Genomic DNA, 24824 nt, shown 5'->3' with positions numbered 1-24824 from the left:
AAAGATGTGGCACATATATACAAGGGAATATTACTCAGCCATAAAAAAAACGAAATTGAGTTATTTGTAGTGAGGTGGATAGACCTAGAGTCTGTCATACAGAGTGAAGTAAGTCAGAAAAACAAATACCGTATGCTAACATATATATATAGAATCTAAAAAAAAAAAAAAGATTCTGAAGAACCTAGAGGCAGGACAGGAATAAAGACGCAGATGTAGAGAATGGACTTGAGGACATGGGGAGGGGAAAGGGTAAGCTGGGACAAAGTGAGAGTGGCATGGACATATATACACTACCAAATGTAAAATAGATAGCTAGTGGGAAGCAGCCACATAGCACAGGGAGATCAGCTCAGTGCTTTGTGACCACCTAGAGGGGTGGGATAGGGAGGGTGGGAGGGAGACGCAAGAGGGAGGAGATATGGGGATATATGTATATGTATAGCTGATTCACTTTGTTATAAAGCAGAAACTAACACACCATTGTAAAGCAATTATACTCCAATTTAAAAAAAAAAGTATATTAATGGTTGCCAGGGCCTAGGAGAAGGGGGGGTGGATTTTGACTGATAAGGGGTACAGTGTTTCTTTTTGGGGTGAGGGAAATTTTCTAAAATTAGATAAGTGGTGCTGGTTGCACAACTTTGTAAATATACTAAAAACTATTGAATTGCACATTTTAAAAGGATGAATTCTATGCTATGTGAATTACATCTCAATAAAACTTATTTTAAAAAGAAAAAGAATATTATGAGCGACCATTATTTTTAGCAATTTCTTTAAAAAGTTTTATTGGAGTGTAGTTGGTTTGCAATGTTGTGTTAGTTTCAGGTGTACAGCAGAGTGATTCAGTTATACATATATTCATTCTTTCTCAGATTCTTTTCTCATATAGGTTATCACAGAATATTTAGTAGAGTTCCCTGGGCTAGACAGTAGGTCCTTGTTGGTTATCTATCTTATATATAGTAGTGTATGTATGTTGATCACAAGCTCCTGATTTATCCCTCCTGCCCACATTTCCCCTTTGATAACCATAAGTTTTCAATATCTGTAAGTCTGTTTCTGTTTTGTAAGTAAGTTCATCTGTATCATTTTCAGAAACTAGATTCCACATATGAGTCATACCATATGATATCTGTCTTTCTCAGTCTGACTTACTTCACTTAGTGTGATAATCTCTAGGTTCATCCATGTTGCTGCAAATGGCATTATTTTGTTCTTTTTTATGGCTGAGTAATATTCCACTGTATATATGTACCACATTTTCTTTATCCATTCCTCTGTCAATGGACATTTAGGTTGCTTCCATGTCTAGGCTGTTGTAAATAGTGCTGTAATGAACATCGGGGTGCACGAATCTTTTCTAATTGTGGCTTTCTCCAGATATATGCCAAGGAGTGGGATTGCTGGATCATATGGTAGTTCTATTTTTAGTTTTTTAAGGAACTTCCATACTGTTCTCCATAGTGGTTGTACCAATTTACATTCCCACCAACAGTGTAGGAGAGTTCCCTTTTCTCCACACCGTCTCCCAGCACCCTCTCCTCTTACTGTTTGTAGACTTTTTGATGATGGCCATTCTGACCGGTGGTAGGTGATACCTCACTGTAGTTTTGATTTGCATTTCTCTGATAATTAGTGATGTTGAGCATCTTTTCATGTGCTTTTTGGCCGTCTGTATGTCTCCTTTGGGGAAATGTCTATTTAGGTCTTCTGCCCATTTTTGGATTGGGTTGTTTGGTTGTTGTTGTTGTTGTTTTTGACATAGAGCTGCATGAGCTGTTTGTATATTTTGGAAATTAATCTCTTGTCAGTCACTTTGTGTGCAAATATTTTCTCCCATTTTGTGGGTTGTCTTTTCGTTTTGTTTGTGGTTTCCTTTGCTGTGCAGAAGCTTTTAAGTTTAATTCAGTCTCATTTGTTTATTTTTGTTTTTATTTTCTTTTTTAATTTTTTTTTATTGAAGTATAGTTGATTTACAATATGGTGCCAATCTCTGCTGTACAGCAAAAGTGACTCAGTTATACACGTACAGGCATTCATTTTTTTATATTCTTTTCCATTATGGTTTATCATAGGAGATTGCATATAGTTCCCTGTGTTATATACAGTAGGACCTTGTTTATCCATCCTATCTATAATAGTTTACATCTGCTAATCCCAAACTCCCAGTCCTTCCCTCCCCCAACACCCTCCCCCTTGGCAACCACAAATCTGTTCTCTATGTCTGTGAGTCTGTTTCTGTTTTGTAGATAGGTTCATTTGTACCATATTTTAGATTCCACATATAAGTGATATCATATGGTATTTGTCTTTCTCTTTCTGACTTACTTCACTTAGTATGATAATCTCTAGTTGCATCCATATCGCTGCAAATGGCATTATTTCGTTCTTTTTTATGGCTGAGTAGTACTCCATTGTATATATGTACCACATCTTCTTTATCCATTCATCTGTTGGTGGACATTTAGGTTGTTTCCATGTTTTGTCTATTGTGAACAGTGCTGCTATGAACATAGGGGCACATGTATCTTTTTGAATTATAGTTTTGTCCGGGTATATTCCCAGGAGTGGGACTGCTAGATCATATGGTAATTCTATTTTTAGTTTTCTGAGGAACCTCCATACTGTTTTCCATAGTGGCTGTACCAACTTACATTCCCACCAGCAGTGTAGGAGGGTTCCCTTTTCTCCACATCCTCCCCAGCATTTGTAGACTTTTTAATGATTGCCATTCTGACCAGTGTGAGTTGGTACCTCATTGTAGTTTTGATTTGCATTTCTCTAATAATTAGTGACGTTGAGCATCTTTTCATGTGTCTACTGGCCATCCGTACGTCTTCTTTGGAGAAATGTCTATTAAGGTCTTTGGCCCATTTTTCGATTGGGTTGTTTGTTTTTTTGTTGTTGAGTTGTATAAGCTGTTTGTATATTTTGGAGACTAAGCCCTTGTCTATTGCATCATTTGCAAATATTTTCTCCCATTCTGTAGGTTGTCTTTTCATTTTTATATGGGTTCCTTTTCTGTGCAAAAGCTTCTAAGTTTGATATGGTCCTGTTTGTTTATTTTTATTTCTATTGCCTTGGGAGACTGACCTAAGAAAACACTGGTATGATTTATGTCAGAGAATAAATTCTGGAAGTTTTAGAAGTTTTATGGTGTCAAGTGCTAGAAGTTTTATGGTGTCATGTTTTATGTTTAAGTCTTTAAGCCATTTTGAGTTTATTTCTGTGCACGGTGTGAGGGTGTGTTCTAACTTCACGGACTTACATGCAGCTGTCCAGCTTTCCCAGCACCACATGTTAAAGAGACTGTCTTTTTCCTATTTTATATTCTTGCCTCCTTTGTTGAAGATTAATAGACTGTAGGTGTCTAGGTTTATTTCTGGGCTCTCTATTCTGTTCCATTGATCCGTATGTCTGTTTTTGTACCAATACCACACCGTTTTGATTACTGTAGCTCTGTAGTATTGTTTGAAGTCTGGGAGAGGTATGCTTCCTTTTGTTTTTTTCCCTCAGGATTGCTTTGGCAATTCTGGGTCTTCTATGGTTCCATATAAATTTTTGATTATTTGTTCTAGTTCTGTGAAAAATGTCATGGGTATTTTGATAGGGATCGCATTAAATCTGTAGATTGCTTTGGGTAGTATTGCCATTTTAACAATATTAATTCTTCCAATCCAAGAGCATGGGGTATCTTTACATTTCTTTGAATCCTCTTTATTAATGTTTTATAGTTGACAGCATGTAAGTCTTTCACCTCCTTGGTCAGGTTTATTCCTAAGTATTTTTTTTTTGGTGGTATTTTAAAAGGTATTGTTTTTTTTACATTCCCTTTCTGATATTTGTTAGTGTAAAGAAATGCAACTGATTTTTGGTTGTTAATCTTGTATTTTGCTACTTTGCTTAATTCATTTACTAGATCTAGTGATTTTTGTGTGGAGTCCTTAGGGTTTTCTATATATAGTATTATGTCATCTGCAAACAGTGACAATTTCATCTCTTCCAATTTGGATACCTTTTATTTTTTTTCTTGTCTGACTGCTGTGGCTAGGACTTCCAATACTATGTTGAATAGAAGTGGTGAGAGTGGGCATCCTTGTCTTGTTCCTGAATTTAGTAGGAAGGCTTTTAGCTTTTCACTGTTGAGTATTATATTGGCTGTGGGTTTGTCATAAATGGCTTTTATTATGTTGAGATATATGTTCCCTAGGAGGTGGATCCAAAAAGTTATTGCTGGGATTTATGTTCAGAGAGTGTTGCCTATGTTTTCCTCTAAGAGTTTTATAGTGTCCAGCCTTACATTTAGGTCTTTGATCCATTTTGAGTTTATTTTTGTGTATGGTGTTAAAGACTGATCTAATTTCATTCCTTCACATGTAGCTGTCCAGTTCTCCCAGCACCACTTATTGAATCCATTGTATATTCTTGCCTCCTTTGTCATAGATTAATTGACCATATGTGCGTGGGTTTATTTCTGGGCTTTCTATCCTGTTCCATTGATCTATATTTCTGTTTTTGCACCAGTACCATACTGTCTTGATTACTATAGCTTTGTAGTATAGTCTGAAGTCAGGGAGCCTGATTCCTCCAGCTCCGTTTTTCTTTCTCAGGATTGCTTTGACTATTTGGAGTCTTTTGTATTTCCATACAAATTAAAAAATGTTTTTGATCTAGTTCTGTGAAAAACGCCATTGGTAATTTGATAGGGATTGCATTGAATCTGTAGGTTGCCTTGGGTAGTATAGTCATTTTGATAATATCGATTCTTCCAATCCAAGAACATGGTATATCTTTCTATGTGTTTGTGTCATCTTCGATTTCTTTCATCAGCATCTTACAGTTTTAATTTAAGAGTACAGGTCTTTTGTCTCCTTAGGCAGGTTTATTCCTGGTTTTTTTTTTTTTTTCTTTTTTGATACGATGGTAAATGGGATTGTTTCCTTAACACATTTTTGACTGGAGGCATATTAGGCCACAGGTGTTAGTTTCTACAAAAATCCCCTGGTCAATAATGTGTTAATTTCTCTTTCCGATCTTTTGTTGTTAGTGTATAGGAATGCAAGAGATTTCTGTGTATTAATTTTGTATCCTGCAACTTTACCAAATTCATTGATGATCTCTAGTAGTTTTCTGGTGGCATCTTTAGGATTTTCTATATATAGTATTATGTCATCTGCAAACAGTGACAGTTTTTCTTCTTTTCCAATTTGGATTCCTTTTATTTCTTTTTCTTCTCTGACTGCCATGGCTAGGACTTCCAAAACCATACTGAATAAAAGTGGCGAGAGTGGACATCCTTGCTTTGTTCCTGATCTCAGAGGGAACTTTTCACCATTGAGAATGATGTTAGCCATGGGTTTGTCATATATGGCCTTTATTATGTTGAGGTAGGTTCCCTCTATGCCCAGTTTCTGGAAAGTTTTTATCGTAAATGGGTGGTGAATTCTGTCAAAAGCTTTTTCTGCATCTATTGAAATGATCATATGGTTTTTATTCTTCATTTTGTTAATGTGGTGTATCACACTGATTGATTTGTGGATATTGAGGAATCCTTGCATCACTGGGATAAACCCCACTTGATCATGGTGTATGACCCTTTTAATGTGTTGTTGGATTCGGCTTACTAGTATTTTGTTGAGGATTTTTGCATCTATGTTCATCAGTGATATTGGTCTATAATTAATTTTCTTTCTTTGTCTGGTTTTGGTTTCAGGGTGATGGTGGCCTCATAGAATGAGCTTGGCAGTGTTCCTTCCTCTACAGTTTTTTGGAAGAGTTTCAGAAGGATAGGTGTTAGCTGTTCTCTAAATATTTGATAGAATTCACCTGTGAAGCCATAATTTCAGTACTTGTGACTGGTCTGTTTGTATTTTCTGTTTCTTCCTGGTTCAGTTTTGGAAGGTTGTATCTTTCTTCTAGGGTGTCCATTTTATTGGCATATAGCTGTTTGTAGTAGTCTCTTATGATCCTTTGTATATCTCTTATGATCTCTTTGTATCCTTTCCATGGCGTCTGTTGTAACTTCTCCTTTTTCATTTCTAATTTTATTGATTTGAGCCCTCTCCCTTTTTTACTAGATGATTCTGGCTAAAGGTTTATCAATTTTGTTTATCTTTTCAAAGAACCAGCTTTTAGTTTGATTGATCTTTTCTATTGTTTTCTTCATCTCTATTTATTTCTGCTCTGATCTTTATGATTTCTTTCCTTCTACTAACTTTGGGTTTTCTTTGTTCTTCTTTCTGTAGTTGCTTTAGGTGTAAGGTTAGTTTGTTTGAGATTTTTCTTACTTCCTAAGTTAAGATTGTGTTGCTATAAACTTCCCTCTTAGAAGGGAAGGTTTATAGGTTTATGTGTTGCTATAAACTTCCCTCTTAGAAGGGAAGGTTCCATAGGTTTTGGATAGTTGTGTTTTCATTGTAATTTGTCTGTAGGTATTTTTGATTTCTTCAGTGATCCATTGGTTGTTTAGTAACATATTGTTTAGCCTTCATGTGTTTGTGTTTTTTCCCCTGTGATTTATTTCTAATCTCATAGAGTTGTGGTTGGAAAAGATGCTTGATAATGATTTCAATTTTCTGAAATTTACTGAGGCTTGCTTTGTGGCCCAGCATGTGATCAATCCCGGAGAATGTTCCATGTGCACTTAAGAAAGTATATTCTGCTGCTTTTGGATGGATGTCCTATAAATATCAATTAAGTCTATCTGGTCTGTTGTATCATTTAAAGCTTGTGTTTCCTTATTGATTTTCTGTCTGGATGATCTGTCCACTGATGAAAGTTGGGTGTTAAAGTCCCCCACTATTATTGTGGTACTGTCGATTTCTCCTTTTATGGCTCTATTTCCCTTATATATTGAGGTTCTTGCCTTATATATTGAGGTGCTCCTGTGTTGGGTGCATATATATTTACAATTATGTCTTCCTTTTGGATTGGTCCCTTGATCATTATGGCCTGCCCCCGGAGCTCCTGTAGGTGGTGTCCTGTTGCCTGGGAGTGCTGACAGGGAAAGAAGCTCTTATGGTGGTCCCACCCTCTCCCCATGTGTCCCCCAATAACGGCACTTTGCCTCTCTGGCAGGCCCAGGCTTCTTCCGAATACACCCTCAGTTGCCACAGTCCAGCCTCTTCAGGCTGTTTCTGTGCAGCCAACCCTGGTCCTCTCCCTGGGTCTGACCTCCAGAGCCTGAGCTATAGCACCCAGTCCCTGCCCACACTGACAGACGAGTGTCTCAGGCTGGGGAGCACAGGGTGGCAGTGCCAACCTTCTGTGCAGGTTACTCTCTCTTTTGCCTCCCACAAACCGGTTACTGTGCTCTCCTCCTAGGCTCTGAAGCTCCCCCTCCATCCAGGCTGGTCTCCCTGCTGTGAGGAACAGGTGTGGGAACCTTTCCTTCTTCACAGCTGCCTCCCTGGACACAGGCACCATCCCAATGCCTTCTTTTTCTTTTTCCTTTTGTCCTACCTGGTTATGTGGAGGTTTTCTTGCCCTTTCAGAAGTCTGAGGTCTTCTTTCATTATTTAGTAGATGTTTGTGACTCGTTCCACTTGTAGATGTATTTTTAATGTTTTTGTGGGAGAAGGTGAGTTCCACGTCCTACTCCTCTACCATCCTGATCCCCCTACCTGGAGCCAGCCGTTATTTTTAGCAGCTTTTAAAGGTTATACTAGGTATCCATGATTCAGAAAAATAAAAAAATATGCATTCAAGGAACTCACAATTAGGTGGGAAAGATATGTACTTAAATTGTTGCAATGTGTTAGGTAATACATAAAGACATAAAAAGCTATACTGGATACTCTGCATTTGCCTCTTCAGATCCATCCCCCCTTCTCCACCCCACCCTATGCCCTGGGAAGCTTACCTGAAGGTCAGCATCAGTGGGCTCCCTCAGCCTTTACCTTCCAGTTGGTTTGGACCAAAAGGGAGATCAAGGGATGAGAGAATGGAGGACAGGGAGGCCAGGACATCTGTTCCCTCTGATCAGTCTGCAGCTTGGTAGTTGGCTACATTCCTCTAGCAAAGGCCATGCTCCAGCTCACCCCTTCATCTCTTCTACCAGCTTTCTCTCCCCACCTCTTCAGGCCCAGGCTGGAAATAGCTCCAGAGCAAGCCAGTGTCCATTTTTTATTTCCCTAAAAGCTGCCCTCAAATTTTTACACAGTCCCTTCATTTAAGTCTCTTCTGTTTCCCTTTCTTCCAGGACCCTGAGCAATACAAGAGTGAACATATTATGGGCAAAGTGATGGCAGAACAAGTTAGCTCACTGGGAGGAAATTGGCCCAGGGAAGGTGACTCCTGAAGGATGCCTAGGCGTTCCTCAAGTGGGTGAGGAGGAGATGGGAATTCAGGCAGATGGACAGTACGGGTAAAGGCAAAGAAGGGTGAACACAGAGGCCATGGTGTGGAAAGGAGACACGCTTGGCAGGACTGGAGCAAAGAGTTCATGATGAAGTGGCTGGCAGAAGATGAGGTCGGGGTGGGGAAGCAGGGCCCTGTGTGCCCTGCTAAGGGGTTCAGAAGGGGACAGCAAGCCACTAAAGGTTTTTAAGGAGGGGCAGGATATGCTCCTATTTTTATTCTAGCAAGATCCCTTGGCACTGCTGAGGGTTGATTGCAGAGGGGTTAGTCTGGAGGCAGGAGGTTAATTAGGAGAGTTTTGCTATTTAGGAGGTGAGAGAGACCATGAGAACTCAAACTCTAAAAGTAGCACTGTAGATGAAGTAGCACGGAAAGGTTAAGATGATATTTGGGAGGCAGAATTAATGGGATTTGGTGACTAAGATGGAGAAAATATCCCATTTCTTTTTCTGCCTAGACACATAACTACCTTTCCCAGCCTCCCTTGCAGTTTGGTAGGCCATGCGACTATAATGGGCAGAAATGATTTATATTACTAGCAGGTGTAGCCCATATCCATTTTGCAGTCACAGATATTTTCCTAAAAGGACAATTGGAGCATATTACTGTTCTTTTTTTTTTTAATAAATTTATTTTTTATTTTTGGCTGCGTTGGGTCTTCCTTGCTGCACGCAGGCCTTCTCTAGCTGTGGTGAGCAGGGGCTACTCTTCGTTGCGGTGCGCAGGCTTCTCACTGCGGTGGCTTCTCTTGTGGAGCACGGGCTCTAGGCGCACGGGCTTCAGTAGTTGTGGCTCGTGGGCTCTAGAGCGCAGGCACAGTAGTCGTGGTGCTCAGGCTTAGTTGCTCCGCGGCATGTGGGATCTTCCCGGACCAGGGGTCGAACCCTTGTCCTCTGCATTGGCAGGCAGATTCTTAACCACTGTGCCACCAGGTGTGTCCATATTACTGTTCTTAAAACTCTTCAAAGTCTCCCCCTTGCTTCCTGGATGGAGTCTAAACTCCTCTGCAGGGTGTAAAGGCCTCCACCTTCTACTGTTATATCTCCTGCCTGGCCTTGCTAAGAAACACAGCTCTTATTTACACACTGCTTCACAGCTCTGCCATCCTCAGCTGTCCCCTCTGCCTTGAATGCTTCCCTCATCAAGTCGATCTGATGAATTCCTGCCTATATTCCAAGATTCAAACCAAACATTGCCTCGTCTGTGACAGTCTCCCCAATTCCCTGCAGCAGTGATAGAAACTATCATTCCTTTCTCTGTGTCTCTCAGTTTCCTTGAGCAGCACTGCTCAATTTTCTACTTACACAAGGTTCACTTTTGCTAAACTTTCCCATCAGTAATATCTCCCATTACCCTGCAGTGATTTTCAACTATGGTTGGGAGACAACTTCTTAAAAGGGTGTATTAGAAGCTTGGGGGGAATGTTAAACTTCACATGTCTCTCCCCAAGAGATTCAATACTTCTTCCGTGCTCTCCTCCCCTTGAAAATGACTGTCACAGAGGCTTGTGACACACTACTGGAAGCATCTCATTGCACCCACTGGTCTATATACATCCTCTGCTAGTTATAATTTCATGAAGCATGAAAACCATATCTTGCTTATCTTCATGACCTCAGCAGCTCACTCAGGCCAGGCACAGAACTATCACTACACAGATGGATGACACAGGGAAGCAGAGGACGACAGATTTCAAGGAGTGAGTGGTCAGAATGTCACCTTCACCTGGCACAGAGAGGAACCCGCAAGATCTGGCAATTCAGGGGTCCCCAGTGACCTGACCAGGTAATTTAGTGGAGTGCCAGGGGCAGGAGCCAGATGGCAATTTGTGCCAACTCCTGTGAAAATTCCACAGAACAGAAATAGTCTCTGGTGACAATATCTTAAAAGCCCATAAAATTCAGAAATATTTATAAAGGTGAACCCTCTGGTTTGAAAAACAGGCTCTCATATCCCACTCTTTCAAAAAGAAGTGAGGTATTTTATTTAGTTGATCACTAGGAAACAACAGGTTTTCAAGAACACAAATAATTTCAACCCCAGAATGAAAATTCAGCCATTTTCTTTTAACACATTAAGGCTATTGTTTGTTAACCTTTTATTAATCCATAAAGGGGCAGTTCCCTTGGGGGAAACAATAGCAGAGGCAGCAAATAAAGCTTTGACAAAAAGCTACTTTGTGTTTTGGTTTCTACAACAGAAATATGAAAACATAGGCATTTTAAAGCACTTACTATGCACAGGGCACTTATGACAACAAGGAATATTTTTCATTAAATTGTACCTATTTATTAAGACATAATTTATGAGTTCACTGGAAACTGAGTTTCACTAAGGGGCAAGAGAAAGAAGTCTCTTTTTTTATTGGTGTTCAATATTTTGTTTTCCACTTTTCTCTTTGAATGAAGGCTAGCTGACCTAAAATTGCTCTCAATGGTTTTAATATATATTGAACTTTTCAAATCAAACTCTTGAGTTTCTCTTTTAAATAGGTGTTTAAAAGCCCCTGAAATCATGGTGAGTGCCTTCGCACCTCTTCCCTCTCTCCTTGCTTTCCAGAAATCTGTGCAACACAAAGATGAGATGAAGGAGGGGGAGAATTTGAGAAGAAACTGGAGGCAGGGATGGGACTGAGTAGCTTAGAACACTGGTCTCCAGGAGGCTGGTGCAGTGGGAGTGGAGAGGTGTGAAGCAAGTCATGAAGGAAAAAGCCAGCCCCGTACGAGTGAGTGATTCCAGGACAAAGCAATTCACGGCTCAAAGGTGACTGCAGAATACTGAGCTTAGGCAACAGGAGCAGTGGTGGCGGCATCAACAGAAATATGCAAACGTGGTCACTACACTGGGCACTTTATGCCTGTATCTTAATCATCTCAGCAAGTTTCAGGAGGAATTACTATCAAAATCTATCTTCCCATTCTTGGTAAGGAAATAGATTCAAAGGGGTTAGAAATGTGTCCAAAGCTATAGCTATAGCAAGAGGCAGATCCAGGACCCAGACCCAGGTCTAATTTCCAAGCCACTGCTCTTAACCACAACTAGAGGATCCGACTTTGATGGGAAAAAACAATGTATTCAGCTATGGATAGGGTGGGTATGAAGATCAAGTGGGGCCCAGCAGGCGGCCGGGAATGAGGACTTGTATGCAAGAGAGAGGTCTGAACTACCTGACAGCACAGCCACAGGGAAGAAAGAGGTAACAACTCCATGAGACTGGATGCCATCTTTGCAGGAATGAGTGTTGCCAAGATAGAACCCTTAGGAGCACCCATGGTGGGGATCTGGGAGCAGAAAGAGGAGCCACCCAAGAAGATGGGAAAGAAGCAGGAGAGGAGAGTCCCCGGGGAAGTAGGGAAAGAAGCAGGGGAGGAGAGTCCCCGGGGAAGCAGGGAAAGAAGCAGGAGAGGAGAGTCCCCGGGGAAGCAGGGAAAGAAGCAGGGGAGGAGAGTCCCCGGGGAAGTAGGGAAAGAAGCAGGAGAGGAGAGTCCCCGGGGAAGCAGGGAAAGAAGCAGGGGAGGAGAGTCCCCGGGGAAGTAGGGAAAGAAGCAGGGGAGGAGAGTCCCCGGGGAAGTAGGGAAAGAAGCAGGGGAGGAGAGTCCCCGGGGAAGTAGGGAAAGAAGCAGGGGAGGAGAGTCCCCGGGGAAGCAGGGAAAGAAGCAGGGGAGGAGAGTCCCCGGGGAAGTAGGGAAAGAAGCAGGGGAGGAGAGTCCCCGGGGAAGCAGGGAAAGAAGCAGGGGAGGAGAGTCCCCGGGGAAGTAGGGAAAGAAGCAGGGGAGGAGAGTCCCCGGGGAAGTAGGGAAAGAAGCAGGGGAGGAGAGTCCCCGGGGAAGCAGGGAAAGAAGCAGGAGAGGAGAGTCCCCGGGGAAGCAGGGAAAGAAGCAGGGGAGGAGAGTCCCCGGGGAAGTAGGGAAAGAAGCAGGAGAGGAGAGTCCCCGGGGAAGCAGGGAAAGAAGCAGGGGAGGAGAGTCCCCGGGGAAGTAGGGAAAGAAGCAGGGGAGGAGAGTCCCCGGGGAAGTAGGGAAAGAAGCAGGGGAGGAGAGTCCCCGGGGAAGTAGGGAAAGAAGCAGGGGAGGAGAGTCCCCGGGGAAGCAGGGAAAGAAGCAGGGGAGGAGAGTCCCCGGGGAAGTAGGGAAAGAAGCAGGGGAGGAGAGTCCCCGGGGAAGTAGGGAAAGAAGCAGGGGAGGAGAGTCCCCGGGGAAGTAGGGAAAGAAGCAGGAGAGGAGAGTCCCCGGGGAAGCAGGGAAAGAAGCAGGAGAGGAGAGTCCCCGGGGAAGCAGGGAAAGAAGCAGGGGAGGAGAGTCCCCGGGGAAGTAGGGAAAGAAGCAGGAGAGGAGAGTCCCCGGGGAAGTAGGGAAAGAAGCAGGGGAGGAGAGTCCCCGGGGAAGTAGGGAAAGAAGCAGGGGAGGAGAGTCCCCGGGGAAGTAGGGAAAGAAGCAGGAGAGGAGAGTCCCCGGGGAAGCAGGGAAAGAAGCAGGGGAGGAGAGTCCCCGGGGAAGCAGGGAAAGAAGCAGGGGAGGAGAGTCCCCGGGGAAGTAGGGAAAGAAGCAGGGGAGGAGAGTCCCCGGGGAAGTAGGGAAAGAAGCAGGGGAGGAGAGTCCCCGGGGAAGTAGGGAAAGAAGCAGGGGAGGAGAGTCCCCGGGGAAGTAGGGAAAGAAGCAGGGGAGGAGAGTCCCCGGGGAAGTAGGGAAAGAAGCAGGGGAGGAGAGTCCCCGGGGAAGTAGGGAAAGAAGCAGGGGAGGAGAGTCCCCGGGGAAGTAGGGAAAGAAGCAGGGGAGGAGAGTCCCCGGGGAAGTAGGGAAAGAAGCAGGGGAGGAGAGTCCCCGGGGAAGTAGGGAAAGAAGCAGGGGAGGAGAGTCCCCGGGGAAGTAGGGAAAGAAGCAGGGGAGGAGAGTCCCCGGGGAAGTAGGGAAAGAAGCAGGGGAGGAGAGTCCCCGGGGAAGTAGGGAAAGAAGCAGGGGAGGAGAGTCCCCGGGGAAGTAGGGAAAGAAGCAGGAGAGGAGAGTCCCCGGGGAAGTAGGGAAAGAAGCAGGGGAGGAGAGTCCCCGGGGAAGTAGGGAAAGAAGCAGGGGAGGAGAGTCCCCGGGGAAGTAGGGAAAGAAGCAGGGGAGGAGAGTCCCCGGGGAAGCAGGGAAAGAAGCAGGGGAGGAGAGTCCCCGGGGAAGCAGGGAAAGAAGCAGGGGAGGAGAGTCCCCGGGGAAGCAGGGAAAGAAGCAGGGGAGGAGAGTCCCCGGGGAAGCAGGGAAAGAAGCAGGGGAGGAGAGTCCCCGGGGAAGCAGGGAAAGAAGCAGGGGAGGAGAGTCCCCGGGGAAGCAGGGAAAGAAGCAGGGGAGGAGAGTCCCCGGGGAAGCAGGGAAAGAAGCAGGGGAGGAGAGTCCCCGGGGAAGTAGGGAAAGAAGCAGGGGAGGAGAGTCCCCGGGGAAGTAGGGAAAGAAGCAGGGGAGGAGAGTCCCCGGGGAAGTAGGGAAAGAAGCAGGGGAGGAGAGTCCCCGGGGAAGTAGGGAAAGAAGCAGGGGAGGAGAGTCCCCGGGGAAGTAGGGAAAGAAGCAGGGGAGGAGAGTCCCCGGGGAAGTAGGGAAAGAAGCAGGGGAGGAGAGTCCCCGGGGAAGTAGGGAAAGAAGCAGGGGAGGAGAGTCCCCGGGGAAGTAGGGAAAGAAGCAGGGGAGGAGAGTCCCCGGGGAAGTAGGGAAAGAAGCAGGGGAGGAGAGTCCCCGGGGAAGTAGGGAAAGAAGCAGGGGAGGAGAGTCCCCGGGGAAGTAGGGAAAGAAGCAGGGGAGGAGAGTCCCCGGGGAAGTAGGGAAAGAAGCAGGGGAGGAGAGTCCCCGGGGAAGTAGGGAAAGAAGCAGGGGAGGAGAGTCCCCGGGGAAGTAGGGAAAGAAGCAGGGGAGGAGAGTCCCCGGGGAAGTAGGGAAAGAAGCAGGGGAGGAGAGTCCCCGGGGAAGTAGGGAAAGAAGCAGGGGAGGAGAGTCCCCGGGGAAGTAGGGAAAGAAGCAGGGGAGGAGAGTCCCCGGGGAAGTAGGGAAAGAAGCAGGGGAGGAGAGTCCCCGGGGAAGTAGGGAAAGAAGCAGGGGAGGAGAGTCCCCGGGGAAGTAGGGAAAGAAGCAGGGGAGGAGAGTCCCCGGGGAAGTAGGGAAAGAAGCAGGGGAGGAGAGTCCCCGGGGAAGTAGGGAAAGAAGCAGGGGAGGAGAGTCCCCGGGGAAGTAGGGAAAGAAGCAGGGGAGGAGAGTCCCCGGGGAAGTAGGGAAAGAAGCAGGGGAGGAGAGTCCCCGGGGAAGTAGGGAAAGAAGCAGGGGAGGAGAGTCCCCGGGGAAGTAGGGAAAGAAGCAGGGGAGGAGAGTCCCCGGGGAAGTAGGGAAAGAAGCAGGAGAGGAGAGTCCCCGGGGAAGTAGGGAAAGAAGCAGGAGAGGAGAGTCCCCGGGGAAGTAGGGAAAGAAGCAGGAGAGGAGAGTCCCCGGGGAAGTAGGGAAAGAACCAGGAGAGGAGAGTCCCACAGGAAGCAGATATTCTTCTGCTTAGGAAGAACCATCAAATGCTACAGAGAGATGGCTCCATTCAACAAATATTGATTGAGGGCCTGCCTGGTGTGAGGCCCTGCTCTAAGTCAGTCCCAGGAAGACTGCAGTTAGTGACATGGATGTAAATCCCTGCCCTCATGGAGCTTACATTCTAGTGAGAAGAGAGAGAATAAACACTAAGAAGCAAAACGTAAGCAAGAATTGCCTCTTTCAAGTCCTTTCTCACTTGGTGTGGAACTTTCATTCATTCTGCCAGTGAAATGTTTATTGAGCATCAGGAAAATGCTAGAGTAGGGGATGGGAGCCTAGGGTTCTTGTCCACAGGAGTGCACAGGGCTGGCAGGGACAGGGGAAGTGGTCAGGGGTGGGGACAGGGTAATACAAGGGGCTTAATGGCTCTATAAGAACAGGCTGATTTCAAATTTTTTCAGGAGCACATAAAAATAGAGCAGCTCTAATTGTAAGTCAAATGCTATTAGCAGTAGCACAGCATGTAAGACTTGCAGGTATATGGAGAAATGGGTCGTAGGGGCCATACTGCTTTACAGCGGTACTGGGCTTTGTGCCCAGTGCCTGGAACACACTGGGACGCCTCTGACGTCACAGCTGACAGAGACCTCATCAATCACTGGGGCTTCCAGAGTTTTACACAGTGTCCAGAGGGTTCCAGACCACTAATAGTTTAATTGAAGAGCTCGATACATACTAAAGCACTATCCACTTGATTAAGCTATCAATCCATTTAATAAAATCACTTAACAGCCGCCAAAATAAATAAGTTAATGAAATGTCGTAGCACACTCAAAATTACTTATATTTGATACAGTGTCTGGAACAGGATGGAAAGCCCGGAAATAAACCCACACACCTATGGTCAACTAACCTATGAAAAGGAAGCAAGAATATATAGTGGAGTAAAAGACACTCTCTTCAGTAAGTAAGTGGTGCTGGGAAAACTGGACAGCTACATGTAAAAGAATGAAATTAGAACATTCTCTAACACCATACACAAAAATAAACCCAAAATGGATCCAAGACCTAAATGTAAGGCTGGACACTATAAAACTCTTAGAGGAAAACACAGGCAGAACACTCTTTGACATAAATCATAAATCACAGCAATATCTTTTTGGATCTACCTCCTAGAGTAATGAAAATTTAAAAAAATAAACAAATGAGACAAAATTAAACTTAAAAGCTTCTGCACAGCAAAGGAAACCATGAACAAAATGAAAAGACAACCCACAGAATGGGAGAAAATATTTGCAAACAAAGCAACCGACAAGGGATTGATTAATCTCCAAAATATACAAACGGCTCATGCAACTCTGTCAAAAAAAAAAAACCCAATCAAAAAACGAGCAGAACACCTAAATAGACATTTCTCCAAAGAAGACATACAGATGGCCAAAAAGCACATGAAAAGATCACTCATGTGATCACTAATTGTCAGAGAAATGCAAATCAAAATTACAATGACATATTTCACACCAGTCAGAATGGCCATCATCAAAGTGTACAAACAATAAATGCTGAAGAGTGTGTGGAGGAAAGGAAATCCTCCTACATTGTGTTGGTGGGAATGTAAATTGGTACAACCACTATGGAAAACAGTATGGACGTTCCTTAAAAAACTAGAAATAGGACTACCATATGACCCAGCAATCCCACTCCTGGGCATATATCTGGAGAAAACCATAATTCAAAAAGATACATGCACCCCAATGTTCATTGCAGCACTATTTACAACAGCTAAGACATGGAAGCAACCTAAATGTCCAGCAACAGAGGAATGGATAAAGAAGGTGTGGTACCTATATACAATGGAATATTACTCAGCCATAAAAAAGAATGAAACTATGCCATTTGCAGCAACATGGATGGACCTAGAGATTTTCATACTAAGTGAAGTAAGACAAAGACAAATATATGATATCACTCATGTGGAATCTAATTTTTAAAAATGATACAGATGAACTTATTTACAAAACAGAAACAGACTTACAGATGTTGAAAACTTATGGTTACCAAAAGGGAAATGTGGGCAGAAGGGATAAATCAGGAGCTTGGGATTAACATACACACACTACTATATGTAAGACAGATAACCAACAAGGACCTACTGTATAGCCCAGGGTACTCTACTCAATATTCTGTGATAACCTGTATGAGAAGAGAATCTGAAAAAGAATGAATATATGTATATATATATATATAACTGAATCACTTTGCTGTACACCTGAAATTAACACAACATTGTAAATCAACTATACTCCAATAAAATTTTAAAAAAATACTTGATCCAGTGTCTTACATGTAAAATCAGAGTTTTGATTTGGATAATAGGGATACTAGCTATTATTTATTAAGTTCCTAACTTTGGTCCAATTACCTTGCTAAATGCTTTATATACATGTTTTCATTTAATCCTCTTCACAACCCTATAAAATTTGATATTGTCATCTTCATTCCCATTTTAAGGATGAAATCACAGAGGTTTAAGAGAGATTGAGTAACTTGCCCAGCAGCTGACTGGGCAGGGAACCCACAGCCTGAGCCTTCCCAACTGGACTGCACTGCCAAGTTCTCTGCAGGAGAACAGGGAGTAAGAACAAAACTCATCTGCATAACTGGAGGCTTAATTCATTACTTTTCTGGAGACTGTTTTTAAAATATTCTGGAAAACACCATGGAATCTTTTTATTAGTTAGATGCAAGTTTGAAGTCCAAGTGAGAACCAGGAATTGTATTAGAACAGACGTGACACAATTTAGCAGCTCTATTGCGTATTTTAAAACTACAGATGTACCATACCAGGACTGCAAAGGTATGGTTCAAATCCTGGCTGTGTGGCTTCTAGGGAATCCCTTTATCTCTCTGGGCCTCGATTTTGGTGTCTATAAAACAGGGAGATTAAACTAGATCGGGGGTTCCAATTTGATTTTGACCACAGAGCTCTTTTATTCAAGCAAAATCTTACTTGGAATCTAACATAAAAAACACACTAAAAGCTAAGTTTGTCAGGTTGTTTTTTTTTGAGGGGGGACGGTCCCCACAGGCCAGCTCCTTGCTCACCTCCTTGCCCCTGGAGGCCCCTCCTGGCGCCCTAGCACACAGCACGCAGTTCCAAAAAGCACAGGTGGAAAACCACTGCCCTGAATCACCTCTCAAGATGCTGTGCTCCTCGCCACCCAGACGTGCACGGCGTCTGTCACATAGTAGGCACTTCATAAATATTCGTGAGGAAACAAATGAAATATTACTCTGCCTTTTCGGAAATGTGGATACGTAGTTTTCATTTCCTCTGCTGATTGACCCAGGTAGTTAAAGTGCTAAGATGGATCCTGGGGGAAACCAAATGTTACATTTATGGAAAAGCTGCTTTTAGACACTAAAGTGGCTTCCAAGTTCAGCGTGGCCATAAGTTAAGGGTCTGTCAGCACTTCCATTATGAAAACCACTTTGTGGTTTCATAACTTAGCCGTAAAAGTTTGCCTCAGGCTCTCCCTCCGCATACAAATTGAAAACCTTGCTTTAAGCCAAAATGTGGGAATTAGAAAACAAACAATTTATTGGTTTCAGACATAGTTTTGTACCCGTCTTAACCAAATAAGATTTATTATGTGGGCAATTAGAGGGAACTAAACCACTTGGTTCTTGAAGAATAAAAAAGGAGGAAAATAGCCAAACTATTTATATGTTTAAAGTTGCGCCTGGACATGATCAATCATTCTTTTGGGTCCTATTTTTATCAAGTACTTTGTCCCCTGCATTGATGACACCTGGAGTCTATTTACACATTCTTTTTCCTTCTTTTTTTAAATAAACATTTTCTGTTAATGACATCAGAATGATAAAATTGCCTTGTTTTTACCAAAAAGCAAGCAACATAAATGAGAATAATGTCAAAAAAAAAAAAAAAGCTTAATCCTGCTTTTGGTAAATACTTTGAGAATCGCAAGGGGCTCATTTTAATGAACAAAAAAGACATCAGTAATGAATAAAATAGGAAAGGAGATGAGACATTGTTCCTCAATGTTAGAGCTGGTTAGAGCTGGTTAGAGCTGAGAAGTCACCTAGTCAACTGACTTAACAGATTGGGAAACCGAGGCCTCAGCAAAGAGAGGCCAGCCTGAACACATCCTGCAACTACTAACCTCAAGGATGAGAACCAGGTCTTCTACATCCCATTCTGGCGATCAGCTCATCCCTGTTTCCCACCCATGTAACCATTCAAGGCCTGGAGCCTACATTTTTCTGACCTACTAATGTCTAACATGACACACACAAATGCCCCTAGTCACATAAAAATACACCTTCCTACGCACAGTATATGAGGCACTTTGTGACTTTGGTTACCTCAGTCACAAGCTATGTACCATCAGTGTCCTTGTTATAAACTTGTTTTCTGTCCTCTTTGGGCCAAGCACAGTTTTGAGCACCTAGAGACAGTGGGTTGGTTACTGGGTCTCGCTGATCTGACTACGGAGAGAGCCAGGTACTGGGCTTGTGAGCAGCTTAATAACACATGGCTCAGTCCTCTAGCTCAGAAATGCAACTGAACAAACCAGGTTATAGTTACTGTTTATCTGCTCATGACTGAAGCGGATCATGTATTTCTGAATCTGGTCCAATGCTTGACAACACTCTGTTACAGTACTGGGGAACAGACAGATTTTGTTCAAGGTTCAGAGTCTCCCTCCTCTGTTACTAAAGCACACCATTGAAAATGTTTGCCTGCATGTCTGACTACCCTTGCAGACTGCACTCTGGGGCAGGAACCCAATCTCATTCCTCTCTCTATCATCACTGTCTGGCACAGGGAAGGTACTCAACAGATATTTGTTGAATGAACAAATGAATGAATAAATGAAGGACCAAATGCATGCATTCGCTGATAGGGCCCATCTCTCTCTGAAGTGGCTTCCCCAGGTCTCTCCTTCTCCACCCCGTGTGCCCTGCACAATCTCCCCACTCCGCAGAAGCCAGTCAGACCCCTCAGCAGCCACGACTTCTATTTGCAGAAGTAACTTTTGAAAGAAAGAATGCAATTCTGGGAATAACAGCCCAGGAAAGTATTTTCTTAAGTCAAAAGGGAATTTGAGTTGGAAAACCAGGAAATTCTTAAATACCTGGGTAGAAGATCACAGCCCACTCCAACCTCTCTGGTTTCCACTTCAGTCTTGCGCTGGGTTTCTATTAAATAGTCCAACCTGCTTTGTAGTTCATTATTCTAGAGATGAGGGAAAAAGTACTTTTAGTAAAGCAATTACGTTCCCCCACAAATACGTATGATGCAATTTATATGTATTATCCGGATTTCCCCCTAGACACAGACATCTATCACAGTGTATTTATTAAGTGCCTCTTACACAGTAGGAATTGAAGAAATACATTGATTGAATCCTTACAGATAGAGTGCATAGACATACATATGTATCCAATTTTACCTAAATGGAAACAAACAAAATATCCTACTCTATACCATTATTTGCTGCTTTTCCCCACTCAACAATTTGTTGTGACTCTTTCCATGTTTATTAGTTTTCTTTTTATGTCAACAAATTATTTTAATGGGTTCATAGCATTCCATTGTATGGATCTACATTATTTAACTAGTTTCTTATTGATGGCATTTAGATATTTATCACTTTTTTTGCAATTATAAATAAGGTACAGCTCATGTTTTAATACTCCCTCATTAAACTATAAAATGAGTAAGTCTATTAATTTAGTGGGAAATACCTCTGTAACTTAATAACTAGTATTTCATAGGTGTGGAAAATTCAGAATCTCAAACATATAAAGTAGAACAAGTTCCTTGGGATTAAAATTAGCATTCTAAATAGTTTCTTTTCAGGCCAGAGCCAAACATTACATAGGCTGATGATTACAATTGGAAATTTGCCCCGTGGGGAAATGAAGGACAAGGGAGCAAGAGTGTTGAGGGTTTTGAAATGAAAATAGATGAAGTGTTGGACTTCCCTCGTGGCACAGTGGTTAAGAATCTGCCTGCCAATGCAGATGACATGGGTTCGAGCCCTGGTCTGGGAAGGTCCCACATGCCACAGAGCAACTAAGCCCATGCACCACAACTACTGAGCCTGTGCTCTAGAGCCCGCATGCCACAACTACTGAAGCCCACACGCCTAGAGTCCATGCTCCACAACAAGAGAAGCCACCGCAACAAGAAGCCCGCACACCACAACAGAGAGTAGTCCCCGCTCGCCGCAACTAGAGAAAAGCCCTCATGCAGCAACAAAGACCCAATGCAACCAAAAATAAATAAATTAATTAAATTTTAAAAAAATAGATGAAGTGCTGGTGCTTAAAATCCAAAGGCCAAAAACACACATTTAAAAAAATTCAGAGATTTTTGGATTTTTTTTTAAGAAGTCATTCTATATATTTTCTGTAATACTAAATTTTCATGAGGCAGTGACCGTTAACTATCTTTCTGGCTGTATTATCAGAGCATGCGTGGTATGTAGGAGACACAAGATAAATATTTATTGAATAAATGTATATATGCTTTTAAAATGAGCATTTTATTTGCATAACTAGAAACAAATTAAGCATTTGTCTTTTTAAGTTGGAGCTGCAGCTAAGGCACTGTATTCTGAGACACTAGACAACACGTGAAAGTTGAAAAGTTCTTTGGAAACAGAAGCTCAATTGTTTTGAAAGAGCTCCTGCTCTGAATGTCTGATACCAAGGTGCAAAGCAGCAGCTCTGGTACAAACTCATGTTCTGCAGGATGTAAAGGTCTAGGAATCCCTTCCGATAAATGGGAAACAGCATAAAGGAAGAGAATGCATTCCAGGTTCCCTAGCAGCTGACAAGCCATGACAGATCTATGGGCTCTGCATCTATCACCTGGTGCTCAGTATGGGAGAATGGTGCTGGCTAACTGCCAGGGGTTCATCACCATTTACACACACACACACACACACACACACACAGAGACACACACACACACACACAGCTTCACCGAAAATATTTGAACTCTTCCATTCATATGGAAAGAGAAAGGGAGAAGAGGCCTGCCCATTAACAAGCTTCAGCAATCCTACTGTTTTATCCTTTCTTAATGTAGACTTTAATTATGAGGATTTCTTAAAATGCTGGGCTGAGTTCCTATAGTTAAGGGGCATAAAAGACAAGGTTAGCAGGCGTGCCCCAACTGGTACACAGTGAATAGTGGACTGGTAGCCCCAATTCCTTTGTTCTCTTCCAGAGGAACTCTATGTGTACGCATCAGCTATCCACTGAAGCACTGATACAAAAACTTATGCTCTTAAAAATGTAATACTATCAGTTAAAAAAAAAACCCAAAAAAACCCTGAGTATGTATCAGGTAGTATGTAAAATCAGGTAGGGGGAGGATGTTGGCAGATAAAAGAAATAGGTCATGATTTGCAACCTTTGAGGAGCTCAGTCTTTTGCAGGTACAGACACCTAAGCAGAAAATCACAGAACAAAGTCACAAGTCCCATGCCAGAGGGACCTAGAGAATATTATGGGGTGATTCAGAGGGGATGCCTAACTCAAAATGGGGAAAAGGACTGAATTGTCTGTGAAGATTTCCTGGAATTATGCAAGGGGAAGAGAGTAAGGGAAACAAAAGGGATAAGTAATCCAGAATTATGGAAACATACCAGATTGAGAACAGGCACCTGACTGCAGTATACAGGAGGGCAGGAGTTGGTTATAAAGGACTGTGTATGCCATTACCAAGACTCTACACCCAATCCTATAAGACCAAGGTCAAGATTTTATTTCAAACACTTGGGCTCCAAGTGGGAATTATATTGGAAGGAAATAAAACTATAGGCAAGGAAGATCAATCAAGGAGGTCATTGCAATTTTCCAGGTAGAGTGAGAGCTGCACTTCTAGTATATAGGAGTAAGTGCTTAACGAATAGATCCTCCTTCAAAGAACAGCTATCAACCTTGGACAAAAGATAACTGCTGAGGTCTTTAAAGACTCAACAAGGATGGGCAAGTTTTAGAGGGGAGGTAAAATTTGGAGCAAATGACAAGCACTGAATGGGTTCTCTGTGATTCATTTGTTTTTGTTTGCAGCTTTGCCCAAGAGCAGTACAGTCATGGTGCTGGCAGCACAGACACAGTAAAAATTCAATAGAAAAATCATCTTTCTGGTAGAAGAAAACCAGTAGGCGTCTACGGGATAGAAGAATAACCAGGGTTACCAAGAGTAAGGGGGAAGCCAAAAAGGAAGGGTCAGAGAAGACTGAAATTCTGAATTCTGTATATAAACTCAGTTCGAGTCTCTGGCAGACCCCTAAACCACATATGTGTGGGGCAAAGTAAAAGAAGTCTGCAGCCAAGGCTTAAAGAACTGAACTGAGATCTAAGCCATCACCCACTACATTATGGCAGGGTGCAATTGAGTCTAACCAGATTCTTTACCTTTTAAAACAATTACAAGCCTATTTTCCTTTACATCACTGATGAAGGAGTAAAAAAAAAAAAAAAACCAGAAAGAAATAGAAAATATAAATAGAAAACAAATGGTAACTTTAGAACAGAAAAATACAATGCCTGAAATTTAAAAATCACTAGATGGACTTAAGAAAAGAATGGATATGACAAAGGAAGGAGTCAGTAGTAAACTTGAGGACATAGAGACACATTAATAGAAATCAATCAAAATAAGATAAAGAAAATGTTGAAAATAATAAATGGAACTTCATGGAACTGTGGGACAATTTCTAAAAGCCTAACATAGAGATGCTGGAATCACAGAAGGAAAGGAGGGAGAAACTTGAGAAAAAATATTCAAAGAAATAATGGCTAGGAAAAAAAGAAAGAAAGAAAAGCACTTACATCTCCAGATTCTTGGGGGGGGCAGGAGGAGAAAAGAAATAATGGCTGAAATTTTCCCATATTTGGTGAAAGACATAAGTATACAAATTCAAGAATCAGCAAACCCAGACAATAAATTCAAAGAGAAGCATACCTTGGCAAATCAGAGTCAAACTACTGAAAAACACAAAGAAAAACCTTGAAAGCCATCCTGTTACATATAGGGGAACGATAATTTGAATGACCAAAAGTTGCTCATCAAAAACTACGAAAGCCAGAACGGAGTGAGTACTAAAAGAAAGAAACTGTCAACCTAGAACTCTATATATTTCAGTAATGAAGGTGAACTAGAGGCCTTACTTTCAAATAAGAAAAACTAAGTGAATTTGTCCCCAGCTGGCCTGCTCTATACAAAATGCTAAATAAAAGTTCTTCAGGCTGAAGAGAGATGATACTAGAAAGAAACTCAGATTTTCAGAAATGAGTAAAGAACGTCAGAAATAAATACGATATGAGTAAACATAAAAGATGATTATTTTCTCTTAATTTCTCTAAAATACCTATGACTGTTAAAAACTATAACAACGTACTGTGGGTTTATAGTATGTATAAGATACAATACATGAGATAACTCTAACAGCAGGGGAAGGGGTAGATGGACCTTATCATTCCAAGACTTCTACATTTTTCATGAAATGGTACAATATTACCTCTAAGTGGACTGCGAACACTTAATGAAGTATATTGTAATACCTAGAGCAACCGCTAAAATATTAAAGACACAGCAAATGCCAATAGATAAATTAAAATGGAATTCTAAAAAATACTGGAATAATCCAAAAGAATGCAAGAGAGGGGAACAAGACAAACAAAACAAACCAGAGGGACTAAATAGAAAACAAATAATAGGGACTTCCCTTGTGGCACAGTGGTTAAGAATCCGCCTGCCAATGCAGGGGACACGGGTTCGAGCCCTGGTCTGGGAAGATCCCACATGCCACAGAGCAACTAAGCCCGTGTGCCACAACTACTGAGCCTGCAAGCCACAACTACTGAAGCTCGTGCGCCTAGAGCCCGTGCTCCGCAACAAGAGAAGCCATCGCAATGAGAAGCCCATGC

The 24824-nt window shown here is 42.7% G+C and overlaps 1 protein-coding gene and 2 long non-coding RNA genes across 10 annotated transcripts in view; 2 read left to right on the top strand and 1 right to left on the bottom strand.

Moving 5' to 3' along the window:
• The window catches only part of MYZAP (myocardial zonula adherens protein), a 105376-nt gene that overhangs the window by 8647 nt on the left and 71905 nt on the right, over positions 1-24824 (bottom strand). For 3 of the 6 annotated variants that reach the window (XM_082447271.1, XM_082447275.1, XM_082447276.1), the window contains one exon: positions 20009-20109. In XM_082447271.1, the coding sequence (XP_082303397.1) occupies positions 20009-20109 (101 nt within the window). Of the gene's footprint in view, positions 1-69; positions 9258-16867; positions 17057-17077; positions 18221-20008; positions 20110-24824 lie in introns of those variants that run through there. The other 3 variants (XM_082447272.1, XM_082447273.1, XM_082447274.1) reach the window with 3 other exon arrangements.
• The window catches only part of LOC309654226, a 74086-nt gene that overhangs the window by 25166 nt on the left and 24096 nt on the right, over positions 1-24824 (top strand). The gene's annotated exons all lie outside the window — the stretch shown is intronic.
• Positions 9267-16934, top strand: LOC309654295. The gene is made up of 2 exons (XR_014260113.1): positions 9267-11700; positions 14825-16934. It is a non-coding gene; the product is annotated as an uncharacterized lncRNA (long non-coding RNA).

The sequence above is a fragment of the Balaenoptera physalus genome (genome assembly GCF_965194825.1).
Source record: "Balaenoptera physalus genome assembly, chromosome: 2".
Classification (NCBI taxonomy): Eukaryota; Metazoa; Chordata; class Mammalia; order Artiodactyla; family Balaenopteridae; genus Balaenoptera; species Balaenoptera physalus.
Note: the sequence above shows the minus strand (reverse complement) of the source record. Positions and strands in the feature narration are given on the sequence as shown.